Here is a 13,884-nt window from a genome sequence, read left to right as displayed (position 1 = left end):
AAGGATCGTATTACCTCCGTATATGTTTCGTTATCGAAAGGTGCATTTTATTTTCATAAATAATCTACCCGAAGCTATACTTTGATGCATACTTTATGTATCAAACAGCGTGAAGCCATTACCAGATATTTTACAATAAGATATGCACGGATAGCTTCTATATGAAAAGATGCAGCCTTAAATATCGATGGCCTTAGATATCTCCCGTTTCATTCTTACGTTTTGCCAAATGGAAAAATAAATATATCGGCTCGGTCGCACATTTACCCTATATCATATTTTGTCTTAGAGTGGAACTTCCATGTTTTTTAACTATAGGTACTATGCATGTGATGTCTTGAGCCGTTACGTCGCCTTGTGATACTTTCCTACTTTCAATCCAAATTCCAAACACAATGAAATACGATTCTTGCATCAACCTTGCAAGATGTTGAACCGATAGATATTTCGCGGCTCAAATGTTTCTATTGAAACGCCCGAGAAATGACCGCAGCACATCAGACATGAAGAGTTTTCTCAACGCTGTTATGGACGTGATTATATTCAAGCTTAAACATATCCACTTGACGTGTGAAAGTTTAATTCATGTTTAAACACATAATTTGTGTCCCTTGTGTAAGACATCGTTCCATGTGTACCTTGTACGTAAATGTGAAGTGAATGTTATTTGGTGTGTGGTGTGACTGTGTGAATGTTTTATTTGTTATGTGTGGTGTGACCGTGTGAATGTTTTATTTGGTGTGCGGTGTGACTGTGAATGTTTTATTTGGTGTGTGCGGTGTGACTGTGTGAATGTTTTATTTGGTGTGTGGTGTGACTGTGTGAATGTTTTATTTGTTATGTGTGGTGTGATCGTGTGAATGTTTTATTTGGTGTGTGTGGTGTGACTGTGTGAATGTTTTATTTGGTGTGTGTGGTGTGACTGTGAGAATGTTTTATTTGGTGTGTGCGGTGTGACTGTGTTAATGTTTTATTTGTTGTGTAGTGTGACTGTTTGAATGTTTTATTTGGTGTGTGGTGTGACCGTGTGAATGTTTTATTTGGTGTGTGTGGTGTGACTGTGAGAATGTTTTATTTGGTGTGTGCGGTGTGACTGTGTTAATGTTTTATTTGTTGTGTAGTGTGACTGTTTGAATGTTTTATTTGGTGTGTGGTGTGACTGTGTGAATGTTTTATTTGGTGTGTGGTTTGACTTTGTTAATGTTAAACTACTAATAAGCGTAACCATGTACACGTCGCGTGTGTTGTGTACACAGAAGTCACACGCACGTGGGCTGCGCGTATGTACGTAGGAAGAGTGTGCGTCGTGCCACCAGACAACGCATCGTATGCACTCGTGCGCATCCTCATAACGGTCGCTTTCCTGTGGTTACCGCGCCTCGGGTTATTTTCTTGCTGTTGGTTTTGCTGGTGTTGTTGTTTTTGTTGTTAGTGTTGTTGTTTTTTGTTAGTGTTGTTACTTGTTGGTGTTGTTGTTATTGTTGATCGTCAATATAACGATGCCGTTATTTGATGACACCACCCGAAAAATGAACGGGTCACACAGTACAAATATTGTCAATGAAGAGTCTCGCTGTACCCACATTTTATCCATTGCATGAACAGAGAACGAACAAGGCTCTGATACTCCCTTTTGTGGTCAGGATAAGCCACACAATGACAAGAAGTGCATTGGTATTTGGACAGTCTCACTCATTTCTCTGAGTGTTACGCCGAATTCTCTATCATTTACTAACTCTCCGTAGATCGTGAATGTGTTTGTTTTACATGAGCAGTTTATGGGTTAAGTGTAAAGTTTAAAGGATGAGTAAAATGTGTTCTGCCACGAAGAGATTATTTTAGAGAATCCATCCTTGAGTGCTGCTGAGAAGAGCCACCACTTACTTAGCTCTCCTTCTGATCGCAAGACTTTCACGTCGGTACCGGTGCAATTATCATCGTACTCTGTATTGTCTGTGTCTAGGCTGGGTCTATAGTTGTAATAATTGTCTTCGTTTGTTCTGTTATTTCTATGAAACCCGTCTGAAGTTCTCGCCTTATTTTATAGGCTGTTCTAATTTTTTTCATATGTGTACGGGTGAGAGGTAATTTTTGTCATCGCCGTTTCTGTTACTGGCAGAAGCTTTTGCTTCTAACTTCTCTTCCCAGCTGAATATCCCTGCCTGATATTCATTTGACTTAAATCAACGAGTCGGTATCTCTAGACATAGCATGAATACTTATTGTAATGAATGACGTGCAATTTAGCAATTCAAGCCTAAATCGTTCAAGAAGGGTTAGGTTTTGACGCTTTTCTGCAGTCTTCTTGGCCTGAAACATGAATGTTCACAGTGATTTATTGATTATATTATTATCACTCGCTGCTTGCGCATCCTACCAGCCAATGCTCACTGTCAAGCTTTCGAAATATTTGACTCAGTTCACTATCCCTGGACTTCTATTTTTATATTTTTTATATCTATTCATGGTAGGTACATTTTTTTGTCGAGTTCCCAATCTACTTCCGTGGTTTGCGTTCAGGTTTAATTTCGCTTGGTGTTTTTTTTTACTGTGACCGTTTCTTGATCGGGTTGATTGCATCACTTCCTCTTTTCGCTCTTTTCGCAAATTCGAATTTATCTTATTTTGTGTCCACAAATATGGTTTCGATATTGAATTTACCCTCAATTTTCCCCGCATCATCGAGCTATTTTTGATTTCGACAGAAGTTGATTGCCACTGAAGTAACTCAGTTGATAAAAAATTAATTTCTTTTACCAACTACACAATTCAGGATAGTTTTAGAGCTCTTCCTCAATCCTTGCTGCACCCGCATGACTCACCTATTCATGCCAACTAGTGCGACTCCACCTGCAGATTGTTCATCCTACAGCTGTGCTTGGGATGTGATGAACCTTTTCCTAGTTCGTGTTTACGTCAGAATACACGAGTCGAAAAATAATGAATTTTGTCTTTAATGTTGTGCTTAATGCTTGGGTAATGCGAAGATATCAAAATTTTGTTTCATGGTGTGTTTTTTTCATGAATTTTTACCGAAAATTGTGATAGGCCTTGGTGTGGGGGACGAGCGCTATTGACTAATGATCAGTAATATGTATTTTAGGTTTCTTGTTTGCTGGGAGTTGAATATGACTTGAATGTGGTGAAGAATTTCACTTTTCGTCAACGGGTTCGTTGAACATTTTTTGTTTAACGTTCGTTAAACGTCGATGTGCTCGTTAAACATATTTGAATCACGATGTGCAAGGTTAAGCTTGGTAATTCTCCAAGTTGATCAAATAACTGAGGTATTAACATTTAATATTAAAATTACCCTAACAAGACGCAAAATCTTTAAATGTGGACAACTCGATTCTTCTCTGTTGTGCAGTGTACCTGTTTCTTTTTTTCATCTCGGATCAATTAATGGGTCATTTTGTCCAATTAGTGACACGCTTTTAAAACGCAGCATTGAAACGCTGTTTTGCCAGGCCAAAATGGGTCAAAATGGCCCACACAATGGCAAAAAGTGCAACGCTATTAGGACAAACCTCACTCATTTCCCCGAGTGCTCTTGTAAGACATACTAAACACTCAGAAGAATGGTTGGGTCATATTGTTCAGATAGTGACACACTTTCACCCCTTAGCACTGATACCCTCTTGTACCGGGCCAAACTGGGACATAATAACGCACAAGGACAACAAAGTGCATCACTATTTGGACGAAGTCTTACTTATTTTTGTGAGTGTTTAGTGTTATTAGAAGTGAACGTTCCTGCTGAATAATATAAGAGAACTATTGACAAATTTATAATTTATTCCATTTTCAGGGATGTGTGTAATTCCATCAGGTTTCATAATGTGTGCTTACACTTCTTTTCATTGGTAGAACGGTTCAAGGTTGTGCACTTTATTACCTGTGCAGTGTTAACAGATACAAGTATACTGCGCGGTGAAAAATCTTTTAGTACAATTGCACTAACGTATTCTATTGTGGAAACAACGTAACGAGTTGTGAGTGACTTTCATTCATTTCTTGATCCACCTCGCAGTCTGAAGATTACTGATATGTGAGATAAGATTGCTGTGCACTTATCTATAATATATGCGCGGTAACAGTGCGTCATCTTGGTACCATTTTCTGTATTAGTGTCCATGCAAATATATCAGCTGCGTATGTTGTGTAAATGATTTTTGTAGGTAGAAACGTTGCCCCAAAATATAAATAATCGGTGTCAGTTTCGCCGCACTGAAACGAGAGGAATTTAGAATCAGAACAAAGAATGAAAATTGAGACAGATTTACTTTTTAACGCTGTCATTTTTACCAGAATTTAAATCTTATTTCTTTCCAGTTTGTGAAACGCATTGAAAGATGAAGTGTGATACCGCTCACTATACAGAACTAGCATTACGACGTCAGTTTGATTTGTTGAAACATTCTTAGTTGTGGCTGTGTGTTGTGTTTACAACTGTTGATAGAGAAGTTCTGGTGTAGGCGAGTGTTGAATCGTTGTATCACGCATGAAGCGCGTTGATATCGTTTGAAGCTCCACAAGAACTGAGCAAAAATGCCATCAGCTGCGCCACCTTCAACCTCATCGTCGACTACAGCGCCTTCTACAGGCAGTAGACACCACAGCAAATATCAGAGGACTTGGTACACACAACCCAGCTCCAAGGTGGGTAGTTGCTATACTAGCGAAGGTCGAGTGATCTATTACTTCTAGCCCAGCTCCAAGGTAGGTAGGTAGTAGTTGCTATACTAGCTAAGTTCGAATGATCTATTATTTCCAGCCGAGCTCCAAGGCAGGTAGTAGTTGCTTTACTAGCGAAGTTCGAATGATTTATTATTTCCAGCCGAGCTCCAATTTAAGGTATTATTATACTAGCGAAGTTCGAATGATCCATTGCTTCCAGCCCAGCTCAAAGGTGTGTAGGTACGGTATATACTACCTACAATTCCCAGTGACAGGTTACACTAAATTGAGGTGCAAGGAAAATTTAAGTTACTACTCGCCTGAATTTCAAGTTTCAAGTGTTTTATTTTATTAACCGGCCACGCTGTGCAAAATTACGTCGCATCAATTTATATAAAGTAATAAATATCCATATGGTTTTACTGAACGTGTCGTGTAATTAACGTAACAATCATCTTATTTTAGATCATTTCTTGTTTGATAACTTTTCGCACATTGTATATCTGCGATGGCCTCGCTTAATTTACTAGTTTCAACCTAGCAAACTATTTGCATGTCTTAGTGCGTGTGAGCAAGTGCTTGTTTCCAAGTCAGAGCAGCAGGTGAGTAGGAACGTTGACAGGAGGTAGGAATGTATATGTAGGCAGGAGGTAGAAATGTAAGTAGGCAGGAGGTAGGTATGTACGTAGGCAGGAGGTAGGAATGCCAGTAGGCAGGAGGTAGGAATGCCAGTAGGCAGGAGGTAGGAATGTAAGTAGGCAGGAGGTAGGAATGTAAGTAGGCAGGAGGTAGGAATGCAGTAGGCAGGTGGTAGGAATGCAAGTAGGCAGAAGATAAGAAAGTATAGGCACGTTCACCGGAAGCGATCGCGTGTCGTAAGGGCGGGACGTTGCGCTCGTCGCTGCATTCTCGTCTGAACACTCAGAGATATCAGTGAGATCATGTCCAAAAGGCCGCGTTATGGACAACATATCGAAACTCTGATGTCAGATCTGAGTCTTGAAACTGCAGTGATATTTTTCCGGATAATGAAATTATTTCCTAGTTTTAATTTAGTTTTAACCGACCAGCGCTGCGCTATTTAAACGTCTCTGTTGCTGTCCAAATAATGACGCACTTTTTGCCCGTGTTTAGGTCATCCTGGCCCAGTTTGATCCGGAAAAGCGTATCGGTGCTACGAGGAAGTCAGTCACTATTTGGACAATATGACCCATTCATTTCTCTGAGTGCAGAGATGCTATAACTCGGCATCTGTTATATATCAACTTTTGCTACAATGTCGCTCTCTATAGGAACCCCTAAACTTAACGATCAAGCTGCTTGATCAAAAGCTTGAGGCAATTGCATGACTCGAACTCGATTGACCGTGTATGGGAACCCGTTTGACTCGTGAAGCGAGACTTGATGGTAATTGATAGAAACTTTGATTGATCCAGATATGTTCATAATTTGAGGATGAGGGCCAAATCTGTATCCGAAACCATTGTTCATCATGTACCAAAATCCGCACTGCAACTCACGAAAAAAAGCAATAGCGAACAAACAAGGATGCATTGATACCATTTCTGGTGAGAGGGACGTTTTAATAAAAAAATTCAAGGCCTGAATAAGGTTGATCGAAGCTCTCGTCAATCGATTGACCCGAAGAGCTTGAATGTTTAGAGGCTCCTCTAGCAAAATCGTGGCCTTCTGTTCCTGTTGAATTCAAGAGTGTGCGTTGCAACGCGGATAGTAAATTAAATTTCTTAATTGAACGAGCTTGGCAACATTGCAGCTTTAGTAATGAAGAGTGCGTTGGCTTGAACCTTGAAGCGTAAATTTATTATCAATCTAAATATAAAACGCGTTTATTAATTGAAATGAACGTCTCATGGGAGCTTATCTTGATTGTCTGGTCTGATGGTCACATATATGTGCAACTTATTTGTTGCAGTGATTTCCTATTTGAACATCATTATGTTTCCCTGAAATGTTCATGATAACTTCTTGTAACTTGAAATGAAGAAACTTAGACTTTTATGGATTGGATCAGATTGTAGTGAATCATCAATCGGAATTTTGAAGCAATGCTTGTCTACATAAAAATTGAAAGGCATCTTATATAATTCTGCTACTCTAGACTTTTTGTGCTCTTCAAACGGCATCCTGTAAATGTTAGCATTATGACGGTATGTCGTTTGGCTTTGATCGCGATTCTTTTAATTATCTGTGGCTTCAACAATGACTAATCCACGGACTGAATATTTTCGCAATCTGTTTCGTTGACATCTGTTTTGAGGAGAACCACTGCAGGGCTTTAAACGCATGACAGTTCTTGTTTTTTTTTTCGTAAATACTGTTTAGGTTGTTCAAGGCATGACACTTGTGGGGGGTTTTTTTGCTATGCAGGCAGAGCTCGACAGCAGCTGTGGTATTCTTGGCCCGCGCTCTACGCTATACCGCCAACGCTAGTATGGCCTTGTGTGTGGTAGACAAACTCTGAGTGTAACGCTTCACTATGGAGAGTTAATGGGTCATATTGTCCGAATAGTGATGACACATTTTTTGCATGTAGCTCTGATACCGTCCTCTCGTATGGCAAAACTGGGTAAGGATGGCTAACACATTGGCAAAAAGTGCATCACTATTTGGACCAAGTTTCTCAATTATTTTCAGCGATTTGATTTATACAGCTGATAAACGCTCGTGTTGCTTACAGCGGCTGTGAAACATTAGATTTATAAACATTACAGCTGCTGAACGCTCGCGTTGCTACAGCTGCTGTGTATTGTTGCACATGATGGTTACATCTGCCACAGAGTCGCGTTGTAGAGGCGTGTTACGGCAGTGGCTTTTTCAGTTTTTTTTTGCATTCATGTTGCGCCTACTGCAGTGTTCGAACATTTGGGTTCTTCTGCTGCTAGTTTCTGTATATAGATTTTGATAAAGTAAACCTATAAAGTAAAGATAAAGTAAATATAAGATAAAGTAAACCTTAAACCTATATTTTGTAGTTCCCCAATATACAGTGTTCACTCACAACTCCGCATATTTATGCTGGCTTTCATCAAATTTCTACCTGAATTTGTAATAAAATATTTTCGAATGCGTAAGATTTCAAGATAATTGCACAGTCTGTTGCTTTACCAGTACCTTACCACTTCTTGCTGCAATGTAGCATTCATTTTAAATTTACAATCTTTGTTTATTAGTCACAAAACACGATGCAGAATATCCGGCAGCAACACAGGAGGTTTACACTTTAATGCTTTTACATTCGTACAGTTGTATGTTTTGTACATACATGTTGCTACACATTCACAATACCGGGGACCACAGTAGCTACAATGGCAGTGTCAGCCTGTATAGTGTCAACGGATGCTGGCGCTCTAATCCTAGCTGACAACTATCACCCGTATCCGGTCTCATTGACCCCCAGGGGGACGTGTGGAATCCCCCATCCCTCTAACTATCCTCTACAAGTATGGCACTTCGTTTGAAAAATCCCCATCCTCCTAACTACCCTCTACAAGTATGGCACTTCGTTTGAAAAATCCACCATCCTCCTAACTATCCTCTCGTACAAGTACAGCACTCCGTTTGAAAAAGAAAAAAACTTTTACCAGCGTTTTAGTGGCTGGCTGAAACGTGAAATAAAAGTGAATATACGTGACATCGTCGTTTTTTTGGAAGGCGAAGAAAAGTGAATTTATGAGTGAAATAAAGCCACGTCGTCGTTTTTTGGAAGGTGAAAAAGAAATTGAACATGTGAAAACCATCTTCGTTGAATTTCACGGGATGACCGGCCACTGAATCTTCGGTCCGAAAGTTTTTTTGAACAGTGCACTCTCTCCCCCTCAGGCATCTGACTTTGAAACGAATTTAATTTATTTTTCCAACGAAATGATTGCGTAATAAACTTATTTTCTAGGTCTTTTAAGGTCTTTTGTGTCGTCCCCGTCTCTATTTTTCTTCTGTTTCTTCCCCGTCTCGATTTTTATTCTGTTCACTCTATTTCCCTTCCCAAGTTCGTTCTCATTCTTTTTCAGAATTATATCATTACCATTCTTTGATTTACCTTTAATTTTAACAAGATATTTGTTCTAATTCTGTCTCATCTGTTCTATCTTCTTTATTTTACGTATTTCTATGTGCTAGTCTGTTTCAATTTATCTATTCAGCGATGTTGATAGCGTGTAAATTTCAGTACCGTAAGTAAGTGAAGAAACTTTGAAGGTTGCAAAGATGAATCGAAACGCTTTGCAACCAAGCACATAACGGTGAAATAAAATTGATTACGTGTATTTTAAACGCGAAATATACTAGTAATCGACGTGGTTCAAACGTCATTTGCCTGGATTAGCTTCTAATCTTTAAGTAACAGTTGATCTTTATAACTTTAGTCTGATAAGGTTCCATCTTTGGTGTTAAAATGGCACGGCTTATGTGCATTACATTAGTTATGTAAATTATTTTCTTTTTGTGCGAGACAAAGCAAGGAATTAGTGATATGATTTATTGACGATTGCCTAAATCCTTGCTCTAAATGTTGTATCCTAATCTTTAATTGTTATATGCACTTTCATTCACATCTATGAAAATCCCTAATGTTGGATTTTGTTTATTAAAGTTTTTTTGTTACTAAAGTCGAAGCTCTTCTCTGAGTTTCTTTATATGGTATAACAATTAGTATAACTTGCAGAAAACTTAGTCGCAAACTAAAATGAAGTCTGTCGCCTTAAAAGAATGGGAAGCAAGCTCATAGATTTATATGCTGGCTTTTATTAAATTTCTACCTGAATTTGTAATAAAATATTTTCGAATGCACGATATTTCAAGATAATTGCACAGCATCTGTTGAATCATTGAATTGATGGATGTAAATTACATCAATTAAATCAACAAATTTGTTTAATAACGTAACATGTTCTGAAAAATTTGAATTAAAAATTCAATTTGGTTGCAAAAAAAGGCAACGCTCAAAGCATTCAGTTGGTTGTAGGCATGCAGGATGAGGTTGCACAGCTCGACATCAGCTTTAGACCTAAGTATGACCAAACTGCTCGCTCCAGACTCACGCCCCCAGCCTGCAGGCTGAATTGCTCTGCTCTCTGCCTTTTCTTTTACTCTAGTAATGCCACAGCTAAAAGATATAATAAATTATATGAAAGATTCCATGCAGCCAATTGTTGGCCATCGTGCGAGTGAGGAAAATCGGTTAGGTACTTTATTATTTGGTTCATCTACAAAACAACTCCTGTCGATCGCTTACATGTGTAGGCGCACTGCAACTATTGCTATTTGAAATCTATGTCGTATTGATTGCGTATTCTAATTGTAAGTGTATTTATTTATTAATTAAGTACACATTTACTTCTGGTTCACATTCTTCATATTTTTGGGTGAAATCGCTTAGGTTTTTGGGGGTCGATGGCTAGGAACCAAAGAGTCTTAAAGCTGAAGCTACAGCTGCTCCAGCCTGCGCCCCTACTGTGCTGTGCTATTGACGTCACTGCTGCTGCAGCTGATGATTCCTGCTGCTGCAGCTGATGATTCCTGCTGCTGCAGCTGATGATTACTGCTGCTGCAGCTGATGATTACTGCTGCTGCAGCTGATGATTACTGCTGCTGCAGCTGATGATTACTGCTGCTGCAGCTGATGATTACAGCTGCTGCAGCTGATGATTATTGCTGCTGCAGCTGACGGTTCCTACTGCTGCAGCTGATGATTACTGCTGCTGCAGCTGATGATTACTGCTGCTGCAGCTAATGATTACTGCTGCTGCAGCTGATGATTACTGCTGCTGCAGCTGATGATTACTGCTGCTGCAGCTGATGATGCAGTGATGATTCCTACTAATGCAGCTGATGATTCCTACTAATGCAGCTGATGATTCCTACTAATGCAGCTGATGATTCCTACTAATGCAGCTGATGATTCCTACTAATGCAGCTGATGATTCCTACTAATGCAGCTGATGATTCCTACTAATGCAGGTGATGATTCCTGCTGCTGTTGATCTCGCGGTTTGCCAAGAAATTAACATTAATATTAAAAGTTTATAATAACTATGCATTTTCTCCGTGGTCTGTAAATGACATGGTTGAGATGATGGCGTGAAGTATCCAGTTCAAGCACTTTCTCCGTACAAACTTTCAAAATTTCTAAAATAATTCGATCGTAGTGCGCTCCAACGTACACCTTCGTTTTTCTGTTCTACTTCACGCGAGGTGTTCCGTATGTTGCTCCGTAGAAATAGTTCGTGTATGCAAGATCAATTCGGTGTGGTAACTTGCTCAGTTAAAAAAAATAAATAAATAAAGGTTTGTGCAAGGAAATTCTATTTTCAGTTTTTTTTAAAGAAATGCATGTTTACATGTTCACACATTATCACTCATGAATTCCACCCTGCATGGTGTTTGAGCTTTATCCATTTCTGGCTCGTCATGCTCACGCTTATAAAATAAATGTGTCATATTGTCCAAATAGAGACGCACTTTCTTACAAGTAGAGAGCTAACGTAGCACTGATACGCCCTTTAGGACCGGCTACCCTAAAATTTTCAATTGTGGCGTTTTTCGGTTTATGTGCTCATCTGAAAGCTGGCTGGAATTCTGCTCTTTCCAATGGTACCACTGCCATCGCTGTACGCCAATATTTACGTTCATGACGTCTCTTTAAAGGGAAGCGGGTGGGAGAGTTCTTTAATGGGGGGAGGGGGGGAAAATGAGAAAAATGGGATAAAACGCGCATAAAAAAAAAGCTAAGGGGAAAATGAGAAAAGTGATCATCAAATTTTTAGGTATGGTCCTTACGAACCGAATGATACGTGTCTCGATGTTGTAGGATGATATTTGTAGGAGGAGATAGATTTTCTAAAGTACCCCTTTTTAGCCGTTTTCTATGAATTTCACGTTTTCTATCAATTTTTCGAAAAATTCATAACAGCAAAATGTTCTTATTTTTACAGTTTACGTATGTATGTGAAGCTTCATGATGATCGGATAATAACTGTAGAAGTTTTTCCGGAGGGTAGCCGGTCCCCTTAGACGGGCCAAACTGGGCTAAGATGACGTGGACAGGCAAAAATGCATTGGTGTTTAGACAAAGCCTCAGTCATTACTCTGAGTGCAGGAGAGCACCATTATGATTATTGTATCATGCATTTCATTATTCAGTTCACCATCAAGAAGATTACAAGACAGCGCCAATCGATTGGTTTGATGAATGGGCTTCAGTTGGATTGTTATAGATGGGATATACATTGGGATGATAGCGGCCCTAATTGCACGAGGCATTTACTTATTATTTTAGTACACATAAACCGTCGGCTCTTGTTGTTGATTAGTTTCCCTATATTTAATATGCATTTACCATTTACTTATGGTGCAGATTAAATTCCTTCAGAATCTTTATAATCTTGATTGTATTTTTCCTGGTAGCGATTCGAAATAGAGTTGTTGCTCGGTCAAACGGAGAACAACAATCAAATGGGATCACTTTACCCGCTAACATCGCTATGGAGTTAGTTCCTTATAATTTCATGATAGATCATTTTGTCTTATCTTTTGTATCTGGTAGAGAGCGAGTTTTATATAAAGCGGATAACACGGAGGCACGGCGATGCAGAGATAGAGAGATAGACCTGTTCGATCTCGTTCATTGGACGAGCAAGATCAATGCTCGACACACTTGCTGCTGCTATTTGACACACTTGCTGCTGATGCTTGACACACTTGCTGCTGCTATTTGACACACTTGCTGCTGATGCTTGACACACTTACTGCTGCTGCTGCTGCTGCTGCTGCTGTTCGACACACTTGCTGCTTCATGTCTGACACGTTTCACCGTATGCTTTGTACAATCTCTATCACGAGGTTTTTATTAAATATGCTACTATTTATATTTTTTTAATCGTGGTACATTTAACGCTTGGTACAATCTACCCTATATTACAAGGTTTTTATGATATGTGAAACTATTTGTAATTTTTCTATTCAAAAGGTACATTTATTTACGTCTCGCCCTTATAGTCATGCTCTCTTACTCGTTCCCACTAGTTTTTTTTCTGTTAATCTCTCATCTGTTCATCTGTTTCGTTTTTTCTGTCGCTCTCTTCTTTTTGATCGTTTCTTTATTCTATTAATGCAATTCTTTTGCATTTTTTGATTATACCTCGGTATATATATATCTCACTAGCTTTGTTGCTATTAATCCCAGTAGTTTGTTCTTCCAGGCTCTCGCTCCTTGTTGCTATTTACCCTGCTCTTTTCCGGTCTCTTTCGCTTTCTTTCAGTCACTTATTTGTTCTCTTTCGTTCACTCCCTTGCTCTTTTTCGGTCACTAACATGCTCTATTTCGGTCTTACACATGCTCTCTTTCGTTCACTCCCTTGCTCTTTCGGTCTTCCACATGCTTTTTCGCTCGTTCACTCTCTTCCGGCCATCTCTCTCGCTCTCTTCCATCGTCCCGTTTTCAGAGTCACATATACCCTGAATGCCGCAGTTGTCCCAGAGGCGCCGCGGGTCATCTCTTCATCATAATTGTATGATCTCGCAGCGGCTATAGCTTCAGCTCAGGCTTTTGCTTCAATAAACTAAATAATATAATGTAACCTGAGTAATACGACTTGAAGATCATACAACGATCCGACTTGAAGGATCATTAAGAGGTGATGTGTACTCCTGAATACTTCCTATTGCGGATATCTGATGGAATTTTGAACGAAATCCACTTTAATATTGCAGATAATAATAATAGATTTAACGCTTGCTGCAAGTTCAGTGTCGTTGCACAATAATTACAGCTTTTCAGATCTAAATTGTGTGCTCAAGAAGTTACGATAGAAAGCATCTTAACTTTCAAGTGAAGACACGAATAGAATTGCGCATTACATTAAATTCGCAGCACTAAATGTTTCAAAAGTATTATAGTGATTGCATATTGTGGAGGTTGACACTTCTTAGTCTTAGCCTGCTTCACTTTTTGCCAACTGCCTTCTTTTAGCCTGCTTTTTTGTCACTGCAGGGCTGTGTAGGATGCATGTGTGTTGACCTGCACTGCAGGGCTGTGTAGGATGCGTGTGTGTGTGACCTGCACTGCAGGGCTGTGTAGGATGCATGTGTGACCTGCACTGCAGGGCTGTGTAGGATGCATGTGTGACCTGCACTGCAGGGCTGTGTAGGATGCATGTGTGACCTTCCTTAACTCAATTCCTCTTCCCC

General features: G+C 39.5%; 1 protein-coding gene across 4 annotated transcripts in view; it reads left to right on the top strand.

Annotated features, from left to right (window-relative positions):
* The window catches only part of LOC108680285 (serine/threonine-protein kinase MARK2), an 83,570-nt gene that overhangs the window by 12,062 nt on the left and 57,624 nt on the right, over positions 1-13,884 (top strand). The window contains exon 1 of one of the 4 annotated variants that reach the window (XM_018169083.2): positions 3,811-4,662. The exons of the other annotated variants lie outside the window; for them this stretch is intronic. Within the exon in view, the coding sequence (XP_018024572.1) occupies positions 4,552-4,662 (111 nt within the window). The 5' untranslated portion in view covers positions 3,811-4,551. Of the gene's footprint in view, positions 1-3,810; positions 4,663-13,884 lie in introns of those variants that run through there. 4 annotated transcript variants of the gene reach the window in all.

This window comes from Hyalella azteca, unplaced genomic scaffold, assembly GCF_000764305.2.
Source record: "Hyalella azteca isolate HAZT.00-mixed unplaced genomic scaffold, Hazt_2.0.2 contig9045, whole genome shotgun sequence".
In the NCBI taxonomy this organism is placed as follows: domain Eukaryota; kingdom Metazoa; phylum Arthropoda; class Malacostraca; order Amphipoda; family Hyalellidae; genus Hyalella; species Hyalella azteca.
This window is presented reverse-complemented; position numbering and strand designations above follow the sequence as displayed.